The sequence below is a fragment of the Mustelus asterias genome, chromosome 27 (assembly GCF_964213995.1).
Source record: "Mustelus asterias chromosome 27, sMusAst1.hap1.1, whole genome shotgun sequence".
Classification (NCBI taxonomy): domain Eukaryota; kingdom Metazoa; phylum Chordata; class Chondrichthyes; order Carcharhiniformes; family Triakidae; genus Mustelus; species Mustelus asterias.
The window spans coordinates 32,231,191-32,246,131 of NC_135827.1; the positions used below are offsets into that span (position 1 = coordinate 32,231,191).

The window sequence follows — 14,941 nt, forward strand, 5'->3', positions numbered from 1 at the left end:
GGATTTTCACAGTAACTTCATTGCAGTATTAACCTAAGCCTACTTGTGACACTAATAATGAACTTAAAAAAACTTTACCTCCAAGTCACAAAGTTTTGGTTTCAAATCTCACTCCAGGACTTGAGCTCAAAAAAATCAAGGATGATGCTCCGGTACTGAGGGAATACAGCACTGTCAGAGATGCATCCTTTCAGATGAGACGTCAAACTGAGGCCTGTCTGCCTTTTCAACTGGATTTGAATATTCCACCTGGCATTACGTCAAAGGAGTTGCCCTTGGTGCCAATACCCATCCATCAATCAACATCACTTGGACAGGTTATCTGGATGATCAAATTACAGCTAGTGGGAGTTTGCTGTGTGCAAATTGGTACTATGTTTCCAACAGTGATTCCACTTCAAAAGTGCTTAATTGGTTGTAAAGCACTTTGGCACGTTGTGGGAGGCGCTACATAAATGCAAGTCTTTCTTTCCTGTTTAGTGATATCATTTAACACCAATGCAAAATGGTTTCAAGCCATGGCCATGGCTGCAAACTTCCAGAGTAAAAACAGGGAATGCTGCCAACACAGGACAGACCCCCTCCAGTATCGGGGAAACTTATACATCCAGGACATTGGTCTTTGCCCTTTACACATGCTGCCAGAATTGCTACCCTTCCAACGTTCCATCTCAGCTTTTGACCGTTTGCTGTTTTATCATTTGCTCATTTTGGAATGTCCACATATTAACTCAGAAATGGTGCGAGGTCCCCCCCTCCCTCATGCCATCTCTATTTCATTCGCCATTGGCTCTTCTGAGTTGGATGATTCCTATAAACATTGGACGGATTATTTTTTCTCTCTGACCGAAGATGAATGGGATTCCTGTCCACCGTTGTCTAATGTTAAAACGCATTGACCGGGGCAACTCCCAAACCGGACACACAGGCTCAGGGCTTCATTGTCCCCGACCCCAATATCAGTTCCAAAGGAGTGTCTAACAGCCTGTATTTCCATATGCATCCTGCACTCCCACTGCAGGCGACTAACTAACTGAAGCTGAATAGTTCAATGTGGTGTAAACTGGTACAGTACGCAAGGGGTGCTCCAAAAATTTAGCAGTGCAAAATTAGTACTTGCAGCATGAATGTTTTATTTTAAAATACATCTAGGTCTTTTGGCTAAGAGGAGCGGGGGGGGGGGGGGGGGGTGTGGAGTGCAGTACCTGCTCCTATCAGCTTGGATCCTGTAGATCGAACCCAAGACAGGAAATGGGGAGCCTGGCTTGTCAGCTTGGTTCTGGAATGTCTCTCTTGTAGGAACTTTGATTGGACCAATATGGTTTTTGATTGGATATAACTAAAAGAAAATCAAGAATGTACAAGGGTCAATTATATATCCCACCTCGAACACCGTCTACATGTTACATTCAGTAATTTCCAATGAACAGAAAACCGGCATTGCCGTTAACTTAGAGACAGTGTTTGACTGGAAAGGTGTTTGAAAAAGACTCTTAGGTGCAGAGCAAGTTAGAATAAACTGCTTCACGGCGTGTTTCCAGACTGCGCTTGCCAAAACCAGCACACTTAATAAAGATCCTAGGGCAGCAATGTGATTGTCCAATTCACACCCCAACTCTTTCTCTTCCCAGATTACCGGTCATGTCTGCATGAAAGTCGCACCGAAAGAACACGCGCAAATAAAGCAATCGCCCTTTTAAAGTCTTTCCGACCCCTGTGCAAAGACCAATGGAACCTATCCACGAAGCATGTTGCTTTAAACAGATATTCGGCTTCTAAGCACCTACCATAGCTGACAAAAGTTTTTTTGACCAGTCCGAAGTCACATTCGAGCCATCACTGATCTCAAAACATGACACAACTCTCTCTGCATCACTATCAGTCTTCCAAACAATTAATTTAAGTTTAAGTTTATCTATTACTGTCACAAGTAAGCTCACATTAACACTGCAGTAAGCTTAGTCCAATACCGAATACTCCAAAAAGGGTGGATCGGAAAGCAACACACTCCTGCTAGTGTTTGCAAAGATTTGAAAGATCCAGACTAATTTGCTAAGAAAAAAGAAACCACATCTTGCAGTTTTGTCTTCATATTGTGAGAGAGGGAGAGACAGAAAAACCGCCAAGGATGTTCCCAAGTTTATAAGTTCTGCAGGTAATACTGCACAGCAATAATGCCAATCTCAAGATTTCAGGGAAAAAAAACCTGACACAATCTGAATTTCACTGGTGATGTAATAGAAATGTGATCCCTGATCCGAGGAATCATGTGATGTGAAGAGAACGCCATGCCTACGCCTCAATTAAAACTGAAGATTGTCTGCAACATGTCAGGTGCTGCCGCTTTCACCCTGAGTCAGATAAAAGACACTAACACAAGAAAAGATCACTTTCATCTAAACCCACCTCGCCTAACTCCCTTTTATAAATTCTGCTCAGTTAAAAGATTTATAAATTTCAAGTTCAGGTAATTCAAGATGGCAAAAGAATCGGTGTAGACTCACACAAAAATAGAAATAAGAAAATGAATCTGAACACAAAATAAAGGTCTGAATATTTAGCCAAATTAGGATTTTTAAAATATTTAATAAACGCAATTGCAATGAATGATATTTTGTGTAAACTATTAATTTAAGCCGCCCTCTCTGCGGATTGATTTTGTTTTGCTCGCATACTTTCCACCCCTCACCCAGATTTTACTTTATGTTCTAATTTCAGCTTACCACAAACCACTGTCCTCAATTCCCGGAGCCAGTGTCTCCCGCACAACCAGGTAGGTAAAAATACATAAAAGAAACACCATCCACCTCTCCAAAAGAGGGCCAAACTTTTTTTTTAGCTCCGCGCTTTTGGATATAAGGCATCTAACTCTTTAATATTAAAGACCAGGCAGTGCATGCATAATCTGCAATCCACCAATCAGGCACAGCAAGTGGCAGGAAAGAATGCAGATGGATAGGTTGGGACGAATCAGACTTTAGGGTCCCTGCAACATCCTCCAGCTTCATCAGCAAGCTCTGCGGACCTAGGGGGGCGCAGGGGAGGGGGTTTGCCAAGGTTTGGTATCGAGTCGTCGCAATATTTTAAACGTCGAATTCTGCGATCATTGCATCTCTGCTGTCAGGTGCGGGATTCCTCCCATTTGCTGTTGCTAGGTGCCGAGCCCCGGCTAAACAGACTTGCCCATCTCTCTCTCTCACTATCCCTCCCTCTCGCTCTCCTCCCTTGCTCTCTCTCTCTCTGCTCTCTCCTCTCTCTATCATCAATCTCTCTCTCTTCTTTCTCTCCTCTCCTTCCCTATCTCTATCGCTTTTCTCTCCCTCTATCTCTTTCCTCTTTCTATCTCTCTTTATCTCTTTCATCTCTATCTCTCGAACCTCTATCTCTCCTCTCTCTATCTCTCCTCTCTCTATCCTCTCTGTCTATCCTCTCTATCCTCTCTTTCTATCCTCTCTCTCTATCTCTATATCTCCTCTCTCTTTCTATCTCCTCTCTATCTCTCTCCCCCTCTGTCTCTCTCCTCTCTACCCCCCTTGCTCTCTACCTCTCTCTCTTGCTCTCTATCGGTCTCCTCCATATCTCTTTCGCTCCCTCTATCTCTCTCCTCTACCCCCCTGCTCTCTCCCTCTCTCTTATCTTGCCCTCTATCGGTTTCCTCTATCTCTCTCTGTCTCTCCCGCCATCTCTCTCCCCTCTACCTCTCTCTCTCTTGCTCTCTATCGGTCGTCTCTACCTATCTCTCTCTTGAAAGACTCTGTGCTCTCAGCCCCTTTTGAGCAGCGAGTGTGTGTGTAAATTGTGAGTATGTGAGTGTGATGACACAATCCGAATAGAGTCTTCACTCACAATATTCACCCACCAGCGAATGGGTTCACCTTCAGTCTTATGGAAAAGCAAAAAATAATACAAGAATCCTCCCATTTGAAAGCAGCCAGTGTCAGGGCAGCAGCGAGGCTGGCTTTTCTGATCAATGTTAGCATGCACAGGTCTAAACTCAACGAGAAACGTTAAAGGCAAAAAGAGAGCTGTTAAGAAAGCGGCAGAATAAAGACAAATTGATCGCACCTCAATCCTTTGCATTTGTCATTTTAAGGTAGTGTAACTGAGGAAACGTCCGTGCTATCCGTTACTTTGCAGTGGGATTCAGGGATCATGTGGAACTCATCCCATATTCGCATTATCCAGGGAGAAATCCATGCGGACCCTGCCATTAAACAGTGACTGGGTACTGGGAATGATTACAGTGTGGAAGGGAAGTTCGGGGGGGGGGGGGGGGGGCTGGAAAGCACATTCACCCTCTGAGTGTCCTGTAAAATTGCAGCCCGGGTTTAACCACAACACATCTGAGGGCACTGGGTTCAACTCAAATGAATCAGATTCTGCAGGCTGCAATTGGCAGAGAAGGAAACAAATCAAGGCGGAGTGGTGTCAAAGTCCTCTGTAAGGTTATTCAGAGTTGACTGCAGTGTTGCTGCAACACAAAGTACTTGCTAAGTGCGAGATGTGGACAGTTTTAATTCAGAGAGTTGTGTTTTATACATTTCTCTCTCCCCCCTCCCCCCCCCCCCCTTTCCCCGGCCATGCTGAAAAGCAAATGAATCCAGGATTCGAGTCCCCTTGGCTGTGATGTCATCTGTACATAATGTACCTGCTGTCTCCCTAACCAGACTGCTCTGAGATTGCATTCCCCGCAAACCTCCTCTATCTCTCATCTCTATCTCTCTCCTCTCTCTCTTGCTATCTCCTCTCTCTCTCCCCCTCTGTCTCTCTACCTCCCCTCTACCTCTCTACCCACCCCCCCCCCCCTCCACCTCTCTTGCTCTCTATCGGTTTCCTCTATCTCTCTCTCTCTCCACCCCCCTGCCCCCCACCCCCGCTCTCCACCTCTCTCCTCTTTTGCTCTCTTTCGGTCTCTTCCCCCCCTCTCTCTCTTTCTTGCTCTATCGGTTTCCTCTTTCTCTCTCTCTCTACCTCTCTCCTCTCTCGCTCTCTATCGGTTCCCTCTATCTCTCTCTCTATCTTTCTCCTCTCTACCCTCCCCTCCCCCCCTCTTTACCTTTCTCCTCTCTTGCTCTCTATCGGTCTCCTCTATCTCTCTCTCTCCTCTAAAGATTCTATGCTCTCAGCCTCTTTTGGGCAGTGGGGTGTGTGTGTGTGTGATAACACAATCCGAATTGAGTGTTCACTCACAATATTCACCCAGCAGCGAATGGGTTGTCTCACTGCTCTGTCTCAGCATCAGGAGAAATGGACAGGTAGCTCTCCATTGTGTCTATAAGCCTTTCCATTTCTTGCATTTTACGAAAATCTACTTTAACTTATGGGGGAGGGAGCTTTATCAGATTGTTAACTTAAAAAGAACAATTTCATTTAATTAGCAACCCGTGAATTTTCACAGACGGGGTGAAATCCACCAGTAAGGCTTGACCGGCTATTTCATCCCCCCTCCCCTACCCCCCTCCCCAAAACTCGCATGAAAATGTGACTGAATTTTCTAAAACCTCTCCCCAGCTCCTCACAGTGTCTGTCCTCCGCCTAACGGGAGTGAAGCTGCTTTCTATGAGTGCGACCAGCTTCTGGAGAATGTTGCCTACGACCAGAATCCGATCTTCTACGAAAGCGCCGAGGTGTATGAAAGGTACCTGCCTGACCTCTTCACGGAGAACTCATTCACCTCGCACCCTCCTGCCTCGCACTGTCCCCCAGCCAGCTACCAGCCACTCAACCACTGCAATCACTCAACTATGGTAAGTTGACACATCTCAGCCTCTTTTGCCGTTTCCTAATACTGTATTGACCATCTGACAGTGTAGCCGGTGTAAGTCGCTCTCTCATAAAATCCTACAATGCAGAAGGAGGCCATTCGGCCCATCGAGTCTGCACTGACCACCATCCCACCCAGGTCCTATCCCCATAACCCATTGCATTTACCCTAGCTAGTCCCCCTGACACTAAGGGGCAATTTAGCATGGCCGATCCACCTGACCCACACATCTTTAGGCTGAGGGAGGAAACTGGAGCACCCGGAGCAACCCACGCAGACACGGGGAGAATGTGCAAACTCCACACATACAGTGACCCAAGCCAGAAATTGAACCCGGGTCCTTGGCGCTGTGAGGCAGCAATGCTAATCACTGTGCCACCGTGCCGCCTCTTTGTTGAGTTGGTCCTCTAATTTCCTTATCTAAACAAATATGCAGCAGAGAAATCTTCCTTTAGTTGCCTCAGTCCCTTCATCAATTAAGGAACTCCAGCCAACTCCATTCATATATGGCAGAGTCCTCTCAAACCTGAGATGTTAATCATATTATAGGTGTTGGTAAACTGTTGCAATGTGATCTGTTTCATTGATGACAAGAACACCTTGCTCCCCATAAGAAGACACTTGTTGAGGACATCATTGGGAATGCCATTAGGGCATCACAGGGGCACAGTGGTTAGCACTTGCTGCCAGCGCCAGGGACCGGGATCGTGTGGAGTTTGCATGTTCTCCCCGTGTGTGTGTGGGTTTCCTCCGGGTGCTCCAGTTTCCTCCCACGGTCCAAAGGTGCTAAATTGCTCCTTAGTGTCCCAAGATGTGTAAGTTAGATGGATTAGCCATGGTGAATGTGTGGGGTTACAGGACTAGGGCGGAGAGAGGGCCTGGGCAAGACATTGTGTCAGAGAGTGGTGGGCCGATTAGCCTCCACCTACACTGTAGGGAGTCTATGTGTAGGTTTATTGATTTGGCCGTGCTAAGCTGTCTCTTATTATGTCAAGATGTGCAGGTTAGATGGATTAGCCATGGTAAATGTGTGGGGCTCCAGAGATAGGATGGAGGAGAGGTGGAAAGCTCTATTGGAGATTTGGTGCACACTTGATGGGCTGGTTGGCCTTCTTCTGCACTGTCGTGACTCTATGATTCTGTGATTCTATGGATTCTATGATTCAACGAAAGAAGCAGTGTTCTGTCATCCATGTGGTAAATTGGTTGACACCAGCACTCATTCCAACATGTAACACTTTAGCTGTATTTGTGTAAATTGAAGAGCAGTAAAGCCATCCTGTTCTGAGCTTGATATGACCATCCCAAGTTAATAAAACTTCAATACTTTTATGGCAATGAAATAATGCGAACATTCATCTAAATCATACTTTGTAGACAAAGTCCGCAGGCATTGTGATGACATATAAGCTTTTCCTGAGACAGATGATTATACCTTTCCAACACAGGAACAATCAAAGTGATGCAAGTATAGACCTTTGGAAATAAATTGTTGGAAATCAGTTGTTGCATTATTTAAATAAAGTCAAAGAAGAATTTACGTTTGCAATTTTTGCATTCTCAGCTTGTCCCAAAGAATTTCCAGTCACATACTTTTGAAATGTAGACGTCACATTGTGCACAGCAAGGTCCCTGAAACAGCAGTGAGATGCATAACTAGTTACTTAATTTGGTTTTGTTGCGGAGGATGTATTTTGATCAGGATACCAGGAACTCTCTTGCTCTTTTCATTAAATAATGGCAAAGGATTGTTTACATCCACTGGGCTTTCAGTTGTTGGGAAAGATGATGCGTCAGCCAGGATTCTCTCAAAAGAATTCTAAGTTCCCAATGTGCGGGAAAATGGGAGTAAGTCCTGCCTTTTTTTTAGTGTGACTTCCAGAATGAATCTCTGACACTTTGTGCATCACAGAGTGCCCGAGTATGATTCGCTGCGGAAAGCAGGGAGTGGAACCTATTCCCGCCTGAGAGGCCAGCAGCATAGCTCTGAGTGGGCCACTGCACACGTACTGATCTGTCAGCGCTGATATTGGCATATGCGTAGAGGATCCCCCATTGCCGGCCTCCGATCGCTGGCCAGCCCCGCAACCCCCAACCGCTGGCCAGCCCTGCGAACCCCCCGTCTCTCGATCACTGGCCTCCCGGATCCCACTGGGCCAGCCCCGATGTCCGCGACCCTCACACCGGACAGTCCCAACCTCCCTCCCTCCCGATTCCGATGACCAGCTCAGGCCCTCCCAGACAGTCCAGTCCCTGCCACTGAAGTCCATTTCCACCCATCCCCACCCGGATGGCCAGCCCCCGACTGCCCTCTTCCTTCTGCCACCAATCCTCTTGCAGAGTGGCAGTGGGTCCCCCCACACCCCCACTGATCACCCACCAAGTGGCCCCTTGCTCTGCCCCTCTGGCCCCATCCCGTGGCAATGCCCAATTCCCAGTGGGCAGTACCAAAGAGCCCATTGTGTAGTGCCAAGGGATGAAGCTGGCACTGCCAGGCTGGCACTGCCAAAGGGGCAGCGCTCCCCCTTACCCCTGGAACTCTGAAGGGGGGCCTCAATGGCCACTCTTCCCCTCCAGTGGGGCTGTGCTGCCTGTTCCCCATTACTGGGGATCAGGAGTAAACCCCGCTGGAGTCAGCCATTCCTAGTGGCGTTGGCGGGGGGAAGGGGGGGAACGCTAGCGGGCCTGGAGAGTTCAGTCCCCGTCCCGCTAATGGAATGTGAATGCCGATTTCAATATTCGCCGATTTCCGGTGCAGAGCTGATGACGCTGAAAATCCTAGTGCCGGAGACGTGCGAGGACATGAGGGAAGCCCCAAAAACAGCCCCCCCCGATGCCCCCCGGCCCGCTGCCCTACTCGAGCAGTGTAGCGGGCTGGGAGAATCGCCTCCCCATCTTCAACAGTGGAATATGCCCTCAGTACTGCATTAGAATGTCAGCCTAGATTATCTGTTCAAGTCTTGGAATGGGATTTGAATCCACAATCATCTGATTCGGAGATGAGAGCACATTAAGGTTTATTTATTAGTCACAAGTAAGGTTTACATTAACACTGCAATGAAGTTACTGTGAAAATCCCCTAGTTGCCACACTCGGGCACCTGTTTGGGTACTGAGGGAGAATTTAGCATGGCCAATACACCTAACCAGCACGTCTTTCAGACTGTGGGAGGAAACAGAAGCACCCAGAGGAAACCCGACCAGAAACAGGGAGAACATGCAGACTCCGCACAGACAGTGACCCAAGCCGGGAATCGAACCCGGGTCCCTGGCGCTGTGAGGCAGCAATGCTAAATACTGTGGCACCGTGCCGTGCCACTAGAACGCCTGACATTCATTTCTTACAGCTAATTCCATTGTTTCTCCTCCAGATCTCCGGATTGCCTGCTTACTCGTCCGTGGATTTTGGCTATTCTACTCAATGTGTTCCATCAACTCCAGAAGACATCAGCCCATCTTCACACTTGGATCCTAAGTCATTTTATTCAACCCCTGAAGAGTATTTTTCTCAGCAACACTACAGTTGCACATCGGCAATCTGCTCCATCTTTTCCTACATGCCAGATAGTATAGAAATGGGCCCCGCATTTGAAAATGGTTCATTTACAATGCCCGAGTATAATGACTATTCAGCCGGAATGTTCGCAGGAGATATTTGGAGAGGAAACCTAAATGAATGTTTCGACTATTGACATGATTATCAATAATGTTATTGGGAATCCCTTGTGTTTCTTAAACAGTTCTGTAGAGGTTGGCTGAAAATAATTTTGGTTGGATTTGAACAGGAGAAGTGCGACTGGACAGCACTGTAAAACCAAATAGGAAAGATGTCCAAACCCAACAGCTTTGAAATCACTGCCATTTGAATCTTTTCCATTAATTTCCTCTATCAAATGTTCTCTTTTCCCCTGAATGTATTGACGTCTTGCTGGGACATTGTACCATGGGCGCTGGTCGTTCTCAGGTATGATGCCCAGGTAACTATTATGAGGTACACACACTTGTATTGATGGGCTGCTCTATCACAAATGCGGCATGGTAGCACAGTGGTTAGCACTGCTGCTTCACACTCCAGGCACCTGGGTTCGATTCCCGGCTTGGGTCACTGTCCGTGTGGAGTTTGCACATTCTCCCCGTGTCTGCGTGGGTTTCCCCCGGGTGCTCCGGTTTCCTCCCACAGTCTAAAGATGTGCGGGTTAGGTCGATTGGCCATGCTAAAAAATTGCCCCTTAGTGTCCTGAGATGCGTAGGTTAGAGGGATTAGCGGGTAAATATGTGGGGGTAGAGCCTGGGTGGGATTGTGGTCGGTGCAGACTCGATGGGCCCAATGGCCTCTTTCTGCACTGTAGGGTTTCTATGTATCAGATGTTAATACCCACACATCAATTTCTAGGAATAATCACTGGCACATTGTCTTGAACATCTCAGATGATTACTCCCTTCTCTAGTCCAGGAGTAATAAGGTGAAATATAACATATTTTCTACTGCCCAATTTGAAGTCAGAATAGACTTGGATGGAACTTGGGGTCTTTCTTGTCTGTAGGTCTCAGCTACATCATAGATTCATAGAATCCTACAGTGCAGAAGGAGGCCATTCGGCCCATTGAGTCTGCACCAACCACTATCCCACCCAGGCCCCTATTCCCATCACCCCACAACTTCACCTGGCTCACTAGGATCAATTTAGCATGGCAATCCACCTAACCCGCACATCTTTGGAGTGTGGGAGGAAACCGGAGCACCCGGAGGAAACCCACGCAGGCACGGGGAGAATGTGCAAACTCCACACAGACAGTGACCCAAACCGGGAATCGAACTCGGGTCCTCGGTGCTGTGTGGCGGCAGTGCTAACCACTGTGCCACCGTGCCGCCTTGGATAACCATGCTGAATTATATGGACCAGACTTATCCCCGAATAATTAGACAGACGTTCTTTAGTTAAGACCGATACATCTTTCACTGTTCTGGGCAACTGGATATCTTCACTGAACTAATGGGAGATTTTAAAATTTGTATGGGAGCATACTGTTCATGTACTAATATCTGGTAGAATTTTTCCCTTTTATAGTTGGTAATAATACAATGCACTTCCAAAACAAACATGCAACCAGTTAGCATCGATGCCAATTTCTTCCCATGCCATCCTAACAAGCAATCTGAGAATCTATCACCTACATGGTGAAAATTTAATTTTTCCATTTCTTTTCATAAGATCACATCAAAAACATCAGGAGAAACCATTTGACCCATCTTCGTTCATTCACCTAAAATAGCCTACACTTTTCTCAGTAGAGCATCCAACCATCTATTAAATGACTCCAAGGCAGCACAGTGGCACAATGGTTAGCACTGCTGCCTCACAGCCCAGGGACCCGGGTTCAATTCTGGCCTGGGATTACTGACTGTGAGGAGTTTGCACATTCTTACCATGTCTGCATGAGTTTCCTCCAGGTGCTCCGGTTTCCTCCCCCAGTCCAAAAGACATGCAAGTTAGGTTGATTGGCAATGGTAAACTGACCCTAGTGTCAGGGGGATTTGCAGGGTAAATATGTGGGTGGGATTGTGGTCGGTTCAGACCTGATGGACCGAATGGTCTCTGTCTGCACTGTAGGGATTCTATGATTTACTGTGCTCAGAAATACAATTCACTTGCTTGCTTTTTGTGTGAAGAGCTTTCTGATATCAGTCCTAAATTTGCCCTTTACAGTTTGGGCCTTTTTTTGACTGATTGTCATTATTTACTTTTGAGCAGTGTTGACTAGCCAAAGATATGATTATGGCAACGCAGTTTCAGCCACTCACACTCATTGTCATAGAGTCCACCTTTAGACACAATACAGCTAAATGCACTTGACGTATATATTATGTTAACAAACGTCTGCCATCATTCGGTGTAAAACTTTGCAGTCTTCCTCTTTCACCAAAGTTTTGAAATCTTGCATGAATTTAACAGACATAATACACTTTAACAAAATTTCCAGTTTTTTGGCCAGCACTTGTGAGTGGTACCTTGACTTCATCAGGGTTATTGCTGGGAACCTTGACCCACATGATGAGACCTGCTCTCCATCAAGAGCGTGGTTGGGTGCTACTTGCCCTTTGTCAAGATGTCTCCTGTTGGAGCTATTCATTATTGATCAGATCCACTTCCATCCGTTGGCCCAAAGTAATTATCCTGAATGATCAAGGTGAGCACTGTGACAGCTCCCCTCTCCACTCCAAAGTCTGGCCTTTCCACTCATGATACACACCACTTGAATCGATAAACCGCAACTAATAAAGTAAAGCACACAAGTTGGTTAACAAAACACTTTGCACACTCTGATCTTTTTACTATTTTACCAACAAGTACACAAAAATGTTAAAATTCACAGCTGTGGAGAGTAATACTAAAATCACATACAGATCGAGGCATGTATTATTCACCTATGAGTTACTAATCAAAATGAAATTTGCCACATGTGGGGAGTGACTAATGGATTGGATAACATTGTCTTGGATTGTTGTTCTGCATTTGATTTTTTGGTACTATCTTATATAGCTCCGTAGGGCCCCCGATCATTCTTCTCCTTTTAAGATGGGAGAGACTAACATGTTGAGTCTCTTTTCATGCACTCAGTTCCCCAATGTTCAATACCTTGACTTACTTGAGTGCACATTGACAAATTACTCCGGATGTGTGTGCCACCCAGGCACCAAACTGAATCCCAAAATTCACTTTTCTTCGGAAAGTGCGAGTATGAAGAGGAGGAGCGCACAAACCTCTGTTTGTGCTTGAATACTTAATTTGCGTTGGCGCGGGAGCAAGAGTCCAAATGCTCTGCTTCAACTAGTTCCTCTAGCAGCTATTAAAATTCCTCCTGAAAGCCTAACGTTAATTTCAATAGAAACGTCACACTTTCATGTTAGCCAAGGCTGTTGCTTTGGAGTGAATGGATTGCTTAAGTTCATAGGAGGGAAAACATGCCTAAAACTCACATTCCTGAATGTTAAGGGAAGAGCTATTATTCAAATCAGTCCTGAATGTTGGTTAATATCTTACCACATGTCAGCTCTTTTGTTTTTCTATCTGCGCGGAGAATATATTTTTCAAATTGCACGCCTGGATTGTTTGATTTTTACCTGTTTCATTTGTTGTATCGTAGTGCCACTCTGGAGTTAAGCACTTGTGTTTATGTAGAACTGGCAAACCATGAAACGATCATTTATATATTTTGAAAGTAAGCCTTTTTTTTTACAAACGAGAAAAATAAAAATAAGATTGTAATAGTGTGCTCAGATACAATGATTAATCAAGCAAACATGTTTCTATCTGCTGGATTGTCAGTCAGTCCAACTTAGACCATAAGATCATACAGCAACCTATTTTTAAAATTGATTTATTGGCTGTGGACATCACTGGCTGGGCTAGCATTTAATGGCCTAACTGCTCTCCACTTTCAGAGGACATTTGAGAGTTTCTTGTATTCATTTGTGGGACGTGGGCATTTTTGGCTGGCCAGCATTTCTTGCACATCCCTAGTTGCCCTTGTTCAGAGGCAACCACATTGCTGTGGCTCTGGAGTCACATGTAGGCCACACCAGGTAAGGACAACAGATTTCCTTCCCTAAACGACCTTAGTTAGCCAGATGGGTTTTTCTGACAATGAATCATAGAATCCCTACAGTGCAGAAGGAGGCCATTCCGCCCATTGAGTCTGCACCGACAACAATCCCACCCAGGCTCCACCCCGAAACACCATACATCTAAGCCTGCTAACCCCTTTAACATACACATCCCAGGACGCTAAGGGGCAATTTCCCATGGCCAATCGACCTAACCTGCACATCTTTGGTCTGTGGGAGGAAACCCACGCAGGCACGAGGAGAATGTGTAAACTCCACACAGATAGTGACCCAAGGCCGGGATCAAACCCGGGTCCCTGGCTCTGTGAGACAGCAGTGCTAACCACCGTACCACCCAGGGAGTGCATGGTCATCAGTAGATTCATAATTTCAGATATTTATTTTTTATTGAATTCAAATTCCACCACCTACAATGGCGGGATTCGAACCCAGATCCCCAGAACATTAGCTGAGTTCCTGGATTAATAGTCTAGTGATAATACCACAAGGCCATCACCTCCCCACATTGGGCGGCACGGTAGCACAGTGGTTAGCACTGCTGCTTCACAGCTCCAGGGACTTGGGTGCGATTCCCGGCTTGGGTCACTGTCTGTGTGGAGTTTGCACATTCTCCTCGTGTCTGCGTGGGTTTCCTCCGGGTGCTCCGGTTTCCTCCCACAGTCCAAAGATGTGCGGGTTAGGTTGATTGGCCATGCTAAAATTGCCCTTAGTGTCCTGAGATGTGTAGATTAGAGGGATTAGTGGGTAAATATGTAGGGATATGGGGGTAGGGCCTGGGTGGGATTGTGGTCGGTGCAGACTCGATGGGCCGAAGGGCCTCTTTCTGTACTGTAGGGTTTCTATGATTTCTATGATTGTCAACCACATTGCTGTGGATCCAGAGTCACATGTAGGCCAGACCAGATAAGGGTAACAGAATTCCTTCCCTAAAGGGCATTAGTGAACCAGACGGGTTTTTAATGACAATTGTTCCACCACTAGACTTCTAATTCCAGATTTTTTCTTTTATTGATTTCAAATTTCACCATCCTAGATCTCCCCTTTGGTCTCCAGATTACTAGCCATCGACAAGACCGCGACACCACTGCTCACTACTCCTGTACTGTCTATTTGAAACAGCAATCAATCAAAATCCAATCCCCAGCTCTTTCCCCAATGTCTTGTATTTTTTTCCTTTCCAAGTATATATCCAATTACCCTTTTGACACTCACTATCGAGCATGTTTCTATCATTCTTTCAGGCAATGCAATCCTGATCACAACAACTCACTATGTAATAACATTTCTCCCTATCTCACCTCTGTTTTCTCTTTGCCAATTGTCTTAAATCTACGTTCTTGTGTTACCAACCCCAGCGCCAGTAGAAACAGTTTCTCATCTTTAACTCCATCAAAACCCTTCCTAATTTACAACAACACTGCTAAATTTCTCCTCAACCTTCTTTGCTCACAGGAAAACTATCACAGTTTCTCTCCACACAATAAAGTTACTTATCCTTTGCATCATTCTGGTAAATCTCCACAAGGTGTGATCATTAACAGTTTAGAAAGG

The 14,941-nt window shown here is 45.9% G+C and overlaps 1 protein-coding gene across 1 annotated transcript; it reads left to right on the forward strand.

Annotated features, from left to right (window-relative positions):
* Positions 1 to 5,092: 5,092 nt before the first annotated feature.
* On the forward strand, positions 5,093 to 9,823 carry LOC144479909 (uncharacterized). The gene is made up of 3 exons (XM_078198953.1): positions 5,093 to 5,255; positions 5,512 to 5,747; positions 9,135 to 9,823. The coding sequence occupies exons 1-3, from the start codon at positions 5,117 to 5,119 to the stop codon at positions 9,453 to 9,455; spliced, it is 696 nt and encodes a 231-aa protein (XP_078055079.1). The 5' UTR covers positions 5,093 to 5,116; the 3' UTR covers positions 9,456 to 9,823.
* The last annotated feature ends 5,118 nt before the right edge of the window (positions 9,824 to 14,941 follow it).

Coding starts and splice junctions, on each gene's coding strand:
- LOC144479909 (XM_078198953.1), top strand. CDS start 5,117: ATGCTCTCAGCCTCTTTTGGGCAGTGGGGTGTGTGTGTGTGTGATAAC. Junction 5,256..5,511: donor GCATCAGGAGAAATGGACAG/GTAGCTCTCCAT, acceptor ACCTCTCCCCAG/CTCCTCACAGTGTCTGTCCT. Junction 5,748..9,134: donor ACTGCAATCACTCAACTATG/GTAAGTTGACAC, acceptor TTTCTCCTCCAG/ATCTCCGGATTGCCTGCTTA.